The following is an 8,811-nucleotide window of genomic DNA, read 5'->3' on the forward strand; positions in this document are numbered from 1 at the left end:
AAAAACATTCTGATTAGTGTTTTTTTATTCATCGATAAAGTAACAAGCACGTTTTAATAGAATAATACAACCCGAATGTGTATTTCCCCTAAATATGTATAAAAGTTATTTAGGATCCAAAAAGTAGGGAACATCTGGCTTTCCAAGTCTTGCCGTTAAAACATCCGCACCCTTACTCGTAACAACCATAGTCTGTTCAAATTGAGCAGACAGCTTGCCATCCGTAGTGACCGCAGTCCAACTATCCGGCCAGGTCTGATCTGACCAAACCCCTTCAGAAATCATGGGTTCTATTGTAAAAGCGTGTCCTGGTTTCATGAACCCGACTGCCTTATTTTTGGCATAGTGAGGCACATTGGGTGCACAATGGAAAAGTCGATGAATACCGTGTCCACAGTAGCCTCTCACGACACTGTAACCAGAATTTCCAGCATGTTTCTGAATCACATTCCCCACTTCCCTATATTTGACACCAGGTTTCACACATTCTTTAATAGCCTTATCCAGGCATTCCCAGGTATTTAAAACGAGGGCCTTGGCGGTTGGAGTGGGCTCTCCAGCGAAGAGGGTTTCATTTAAATCCCCATGGAACCCCCGGTGAAAGACTGTCACGTCCACATTTACAATGTCTCCTTTCTCGAGGACTCTCTTGTCTGGGATTCCATGGCAAATCACTTCATTCACACTTGTGCAGCAGGACTTGGGAAAGTTGTAGTATCCGAGTGGACTTGGGTAGCAATCCCGCTCTATGCATGCCTCGTGGACCACACGATCGATTTCCTCAGTGGTAACTCCAGCATCTACCACAGCGGCGGCCTCGTCTAAAACTTGTCTCCCAAGTCGACAAGACACACGAAGAGCCTCAATTTCCTCCTCGTCCAGAATGCGCACGTACGTGTTGCCCTTCATCTTGGTTTCACTCAGCGGAATGCCATCCGGGTGCACCGCGTAGTCTGGCCGAGGAATCTTCTCGGGTACAAGACGCTTGGGGGTCTGTGGGAAGGGTCTCAGATTGCCAGTGAATTTAAAACGAGGCCAGGGGTTGTACGTGGATTCTTTGGCGCGTTTATGAATGAGTTTATGCGTGTTCCATGAGGATTTAAAACAATCCTGGGAACAAAAGAACGTGCCGTGTCCAAGACCCAGTTTGATACAGTTGGGGCATTGAAGGCTGGCTGGTTTGTTACAGCCCACCGTCTCGCAAATCCGTTCCGACATCCTCCAAGTCAATCGAGTACGGGTACCACAAGGAGGAGGGGAAAAATACTAATAATAATTATTTATCAATGCTAAAAACTAATGAATAGATTTGAGCAGACGGGGTGTTCAATTTTTATTCAAATCTCAAAACCTAGTACCGGTTTATTAAATTGCCATTACGTCATTCCAGCTACAGTACTAAACATACATTGTAGAAATATATTCAACTCATTGCTCTCCTCCCCATTGCCCATCATTTACATATGCTAAAGGATAGACTGTCTCCATAAAAGAAAAACAACACCTATTAATCTTGAAATGATTCCAATATGTTGCTTAAGTACCTAGTCAAATACTTTTTTAAATGCCATGCATAAACATAATAGTTATATAAACACACAATAATTTGTAGATGCTGTACCTCGTGTAAACAAATTGTACAAGTTACGCTTTGTAATTCTTAAAGTGTCTTATTTAATAACAATATTTGTTTTTTAATTACCAACTTGAAACTATCTTTTATTTTCATCGATCAAAATTACTTATTTATTATGGTTTTACCAGTGAGATTATTAATAATCTTACTAGATGACGTCATAATTTTAATGAATCGTTCAACCACGAGCAGTTATGATCATCATTAGAGATTTGGTTTTAAACAATGACTCAAGCAAGTCCTTGTTGGACTCAAATTAGAATTGAGGACCGACATCGGAGTAGTCTATTCCTATATCTTGTTTATTTCTATCTCATCTCCCTCTTCTTCACAGCTGCATATAGCTGATCTAATCAAACATCATGACAGCTAAGCCACTCTCCTCCAAAACATTCTTTAAATTGTCCATGCTGATTTTTGCCTCCTATTGACACAAGCTGCTTGTAGCTGATCAAATTCAGGAAAAATATCATAATTATATTAAAGTTTATATAAATAATTTTTTATAAGGATTTTTCAATAATTTACACCTAAGATAAGCAAGAATGCTTACTTTAGGGGGAGAATTTAACATCACGACTACTTATTTAATAATGATTAAAAAAAGGAAGAAGAAGAAAGAGCAAACGCAGCAACCGTTTTAACTTTTTCAATTCTAAACTTTGTTTTTTCATAACAAACATGAAAAAGTTTATAAACATGTACCCTATTTTCTTATCTTTTTAAATATGACGCGCTGAGTTTTGTCAGACTGCTTCCAAATATTCTGAAAAAATACATCGTTCAATTCGAGGGCTGTTGATCTGATTTATTTGACTAAAATCCCATTTTTTTTATTAAATTTTATTTTTATGAAGCAAATTGTAACAACAGTAATAATAATATATTTATTAATTAATTAAATATTGTTATTCACACATTCACAACACAAGATACTAGAGCTGGGGAGTCGGAGTCTAACTTGCCCGGAGTTGGGGCTTTACCCCGTATTCGAAGTCGGACTCGCTAGTTGTTGTGTAACTCGTGAGTTTGAGTCCGAATAAACCTGTGTGGTCAGTAACCTCGTAAAAACAACAACACAATCATGGCTGTTGTAGCAAATCTATTATTTTAGTTTAATTTTACGTTAAATACCTAAGTTAGCAAAGCTACAAGTTTGTTCTTGTTCATTTCGGTTCTTGTGCCAAACAAAGGAAGAGTATAAAGTACTTTTCATGATCCATTCACACCTATAATAATATATTTCCTATGAAGAGTGATTAACTCAGTGCCTCAGTTCCTCTTGAATCACACAGTAAGAATGCCAACTGTGCAATTAACCCTTCTGCACCAAAGTGTGTTCCAGTTTGGCAATATTTTGACAAATTACAGCAACTGGCCAATTTTTTCTAATTGACACTGTAGACACATCAGGCAATCCTCACACTGCTGAGTACCATCTACAACTTGCACAATCTTCTATCAAGAAATGTGAAGATAATTTTGGTTGTATTGATGGCAGTATCGTGACAGACAATGCAGCAAACGTTATCAAAATGCGGAAACTACTAGAAGAATCAACAGAACATAGTATAATCTCCGATGGTTAGGGTTGTGGGAATCGTGTTTTGAGCAAGCGAATCCGCAAATACAACTTCAACTATACTTGATGGCCGATGGTTAATTTCGAACATACTTATAAGATATCTCAATTATAATTTTTTTAACATTACAACTTATCTGAAAATTTACTAGAAATAGCTTTCCTTCACCAAAATATAGCTTTACTTGGTAATATTTAATCAAAATAATATTATCTAGAAAATGTCTTAATGCTAGTTATAATTTATTGTATGATACAAATAGTATTAAATATTAATTGTCATAATATAAAAACTTTGGTATGCAAGTATAGAGAAGCACAATTAAGATTATTTGATGATGCAAATAAAATATGATAAGTTAATGGAGAATAGTAGAAACGGCAAAGAAGAATCAAAATAGTCCAAATGATTTAGTATCAAAGGGTGTTAACGCAAATACAAAGTCATGTGGATTCAATATATATCAAAGAAGTCAAAGTTGTAGGAGATCGTGGATCAAGAGCCAAGAAAGATTGTGTAGACAGTGGTTTCGAATTTCCTCATAAGAATAGGAAAGTTTGCCTTCCAAAAAGCGTCGAATGCACAAGATTTGGTAAGAGATGCCACTATGCTAGAGTATGCAGGTGTCTAAAAGAAAGCTCTATTTCGATCAACTCAATTCAAAAATTTGAACTGAATAAATTAACCATCGATGCATTGAATGCCCATGGAAGTTACTTCAAAAATATAATATCTTCGTGTTTAATCCTCCTAAAGTCAGCTCCTATTTTAAAAACTTCAAAAAAATATAATAGGTACATATGAAAGTGGTGCAATTGTACCTGTCGCTGGATCAAGAGTTCAAAGTAAATATCGATTCCAACCCAATTAAAAGAGTATCGTATAGAATATATCTTTAACTTAAATTATTAATTTATTTACACATGAAGAGATTGTTGTATATTATTAATATATAACTTCCCTATAAATACCTTTATAAATGTATATTATATTCTGTAAATTTATGCAAGACAAAATATATTGTTAGTTAGAGAACATCAAACCCATCATTACAGGAAGTGTAAACGTAACTTCTGAGTGACCACTGACCATAAAGGATGAACATATAACTTTGGCACGAAATCTAAAGAATAGAAATGAGGCAATAAAGTAACAAATTATTTAAAAAATATTGTTAATAGTTACGTGCTGACAATTAAATGATAAAAAAACATTCATTCCTTTTGATGATCAACAATTCCCTCAAATCCTTATTACTTAGTTTGGACCTCCTTTTCGTATTGATAATATTCGTCATACTAAAGACTCTCTCAGCATCACTATTGACAATTGGAGTATTTTTGTATACAAAGTTTTCACTTGTTGGAGAGTTCCTTTAGTTTTGTGTAGCCAGGATTCTTTTGAAGCACTTCTTTTAACTTGGTCTTGAATGGTTCTTCCTTCAAATCTTGAGTCAGATTTTCTACTATGATTAGGCTGGTAAAAAGAGGAAATTTTTCCTCAAGTGCAGTTATTGCCAAAGGTATTTGAGGAAAATTTTCCTGCATAAATACGACTTCTTCTCTTAAGGAATCAATATATATTACTTCTTGTGCTCTTCTGGTTGCTGCCAAATCATCATCAAGGCTGTTTAAATATTCTCTGAAGACGTCAAAGTAACGGTAGTAGTACTCCACTGCTTTTAACCATGTTCCCTCTCTTGTTATAATTGGTGATGGAGGGAGGGGAATTTCGTATGAAGCAGTAAATACTCTCTTTCTTCTTCCAGAATTCAAAAACATCTTCTTCACATTGGAAATAAGTTCGTTCGTTGGAGGAAACTTTTGTTGAACCATAAATACAACTCTATGTAATCTATAAGCAATACATTTAATGTGAATCAATTCCGGATTTTTTTTTTGGAAGATCTTCTCCTGCTTTGAGACAATACGAGGCGGTATCATTGATGAAAACTTTAAGTCTACACGGGACAAAATTTTCTCAAAATAACTTATAAACTGAGCTTATGACAATGTTATTTACATTGTTTGCATTTGCAATCTCAATATCAATCAAGTCAATAAGGTAAAGTCTCCCACAGAAATGTCCGTCCAGAGGATCAATCAAAATTGAAGTCATTGACGATGATCTCTTGTCTCATCTAGTACAACGAAAACATCTTTTTCTTCCACCTCTTATTTATTCTATTCAAAACTCCTTGACATACTTCCCCAACCAAGTTGTTAACGACCCATTGCCCTGGATAAGTTTTTCCAGTATATTTTTCAATAAACTTGGAGAAATTAGGATGATCCAGAACATTTAAAGGGATGTTACACGACACAAATAACTTTGCTACGTCCAAATTGAATGATGAAACGTTTAATTCTCCTTCAATCTTGTGTTTAGTGAAGACTTTTAAGTTGTTGATGTGATGGGAGGTTTTGGAGTGGCGGATTACTTGCCATAAAGAATGAGATGGCCACGAGAAATTGCAAAACCGGCAAGATATACTTTTATTTCCAAATCATAATTCCACATATCAGTACCTCCGTTGTTAGAAACCCATGGAAAAAGGCACGTTTTCTTCGGCATGATGATGATGCACGTGAGAGAGCAGTAGGGGAAGTTGCTTTGCGGATGATTAGTACGATACTGAGGAAAAGTCGTTTAGAAGATGGAATGATACCAACGTATTTTATTCCTTTTTTTATATAAACTCTTCCAACAAATCAAATTCGTTCTTTTTCAACGATTCCATCAACTCTACCTTTGGGTTTTGCAACACACCATCTAAATGAACTGGCTCATAGTCATGATTCATGACTCATGAATCACGACTATAGTTCATAATAAAAGTTGATAATATTGTAGAGAAAAATGCGTACAAGGAGAAGGGGGGGGGGAGGGGTTATTCATTAACATAAATACTAAAGTTGCTGTCAAAATATAACAAGACTGGAGAAAATAATCATGTTCTTCTTGGCTTAATACACGTAAATCCTTAAACGACCAAAACACTTTTAACAGAACACTCCTTCATTTGAATGTACTATCCTGTGCTGTAGTCGAATCCATATTTCTCGAGTTTAAGTTATTTTAAGGATTCCCAGAGTACTCTAAGTTACCATGCCTTCTTGTGTTCCTGCTATCTTGTCAAGTTGAGTCTTGTTAATTATATGCCGGGTCGTCGGAAAAAATTCCTCCACAACTTTCTGGCTTTATATCTTGGGTTCTAGATTAATAAAGAAGATTTGTGTAATTCTAAAGAAAGCTCCGAGGATTCTGAATATATTTTTTTTGTCTATTACGTTAGTACGACTCGTTTTTACGATAGAGTTCCGACGAGAAAAGATCTCCGCCGTTTTCTGATTTTGTCTTTCCTATTTTTAGATTGTTTTAGCCCGTAGGAAATGAATAAAAACGACATGAGTTCATTTAATGACAGTCCAATTATTAAGAACAGCTCGAAGCTGTGAGCAAATTGACAAACAGAAAGAGAGCTCTATAGAAAGTTAAGATCCAATACTATTTTTTATTGAAGAATGATTCAGATTCATCAGTTTACTCTCACTCCTAATTGATAGTTGTTAATTTATTTTATTGATCATACATTACATAGGCCACGTCACCATCTTTCAAAAAATTCCCTTCCTACGATTTTTAGAAATCTTCAACATGTTTAATTTGAAAACTAATCTCTAGTGTAATGGCAAGAATGGAAGTTTATATGTTAACTTCAGATACTACCTTCTTTGCATCGGTTACAAGACCCCCTCCCCTCGACATTCACCAAGTCCTATTTACCCTCTAGAAAAAATGATTGTATAATTAATTAGCTTTTGTTATTTTTGACAAAATTCAGATTAACATTTATCTATTTGAAATAATTGTTCCACTATCGTAAAATTGCATAATCCTCTATTACTTAGATTTCCATAAGAATTATGTAGGATGAGTGTTTTGATAAACCAAAATTGGATTGGTTATAAGTAACTATGTATGAGAAACCGACTTTGCTTAAGGGCAAGTGAGATGAATCCATGAAAAGTGCTTCACGTGTGTGAGCTATTAAATCTTATTGATACCAAAAGTAGATACGGTAGTAGAAATAAGAGGCTACCCAACATCTTTGGACAAGCTATGATTCATCAATAAATATTCCTTTCTTTCTTTCGATGGAGCTTCTTCCATTTCTTCAAGCCTCAGCTAATGCCAATACTACGATTCATTTAAGTGCCACAAGTCAACGAGTCCTTTCGAAAAAGACTCATTATCCCGGATCCTTGATTTCTTATTCCTTATTAAGTATAAACAGTAAAGATTTCGGATTACTTCTTTATCATTATTTATGAATTATTTCATAAATATTTTTCTTTTTCTTCTTCTCCTAGTTATATAATTAATCTGATCCAGATACAACGGTAAAGTTCGAACCGATTACTAAGGGTGATAATTTTGGTAAGAATAGAAAAGCGTGCGAGGAGAAGAGAAGAAATACTTATGGCATCATTAATTAAATAATATACATCTTCTATCAATCAAGAACGTTATCATTCCCACCTTTATTATTCAATATTAATATAATATTAGATGGTGATAATCGATAGAGAACTGAATAAAATGCATAAAATAACGGCGCCTTCTGTCTGGATTTCTGAAAATGGAGGCCCAGGAATTTGGAAAATACTTACCGATGAGAAACAGATGGTTTGTCGGATTTGTCGATATAAATGTGCCTTTAGTCCCCTGTCTAGAATTACACGCCACTCATTATTCTCATCTCATATCATGAGCATGGATATTCATCTAAAAAATCAAGTTAATGATGAATACATCAAGTCAGACTTTAACTCTGATCTCACAAAGATGATTATTGCATGTATATACCCTTATCCATTGCTGATCATTTACGTTCAAAAAATCTATGGAGAAATACACGGGTAAACCTATCCCTTCCCAAGGAACCATCATTAAATTAATGGAGGATGTTGGTACTGATGTCATTTATAGAAATACATTTAAAAATGTTTTGAGTCATCCACACCAAATGACGATCAAGTTATCAGTAAAAAGTATTTACTAATATCGAAATGGAACTCTGAATTTTGTACTATCTCACAGTAAGTATTTCAATTTTTTAAATCTAACCATAAAATATGATTCTATTTTAGCTAAACATATCAAGGATTATGATACACAACTCATTAAATGGCAAAAATAACTACTTAAATGGTCACAACAACAGGGGTAGTAGCTTTGTATGGTTTGCAACTAGTTTGTCTGAGACTAGTTTCTTCGCTTAAACACTTAGGTATGATCATTAGGTTTTCCAATATTACATAGTCAATAAATATTATTTTTTTATCACTTAAGGCTTAGCTATGGTTGATAGGCTCCAAGAAATAGTGTTCAGAAAACTCATAAGAGGCAAAAATAACTGTTTAAATGGTCACAACAAGGGGGGTAGTTACATTTGGTGTTGTATTATAATTAACAATTGTCTATATCCTTCATGATAATAGTACGTTGTTATATAAGCATAAATAACGGGGAATAAATCTTTTTTGATGCTCTTAATAAGGAGTAATATCGCCGGACATTACTACATAA

The 8,811-nt window shown here is 34.6% G+C and overlaps 1 protein-coding gene across 1 annotated transcript; it reads right to left on the bottom strand.

The window, feature by feature from the left end:
- Window positions 1-7: 7 nt before the first annotated feature.
- On the bottom strand, window positions 8-1,351 carry LOC121123648 (methionine aminopeptidase 1). Its single transcript, XM_040718784.2, has one exon. It carries the CDS (start codon window positions 1,216-1,218, stop codon window positions 106-108), a length of 1,113 nt encoding a protein of 370 aa, XP_040574718.1. The 5' UTR covers window positions 1,219-1,351; the 3' UTR covers window positions 8-105.
- Window positions 1,352-8,811: the final 7,460 nt, after the last annotated feature.

Source organism: Lepeophtheirus salmonis, chromosome 1, assembly GCF_016086655.4.
Source record: "Lepeophtheirus salmonis chromosome 1, UVic_Lsal_1.4, whole genome shotgun sequence".
Taxonomy (NCBI): domain Eukaryota; kingdom Metazoa; phylum Arthropoda; class Copepoda; order Siphonostomatoida; family Caligidae; genus Lepeophtheirus; species Lepeophtheirus salmonis.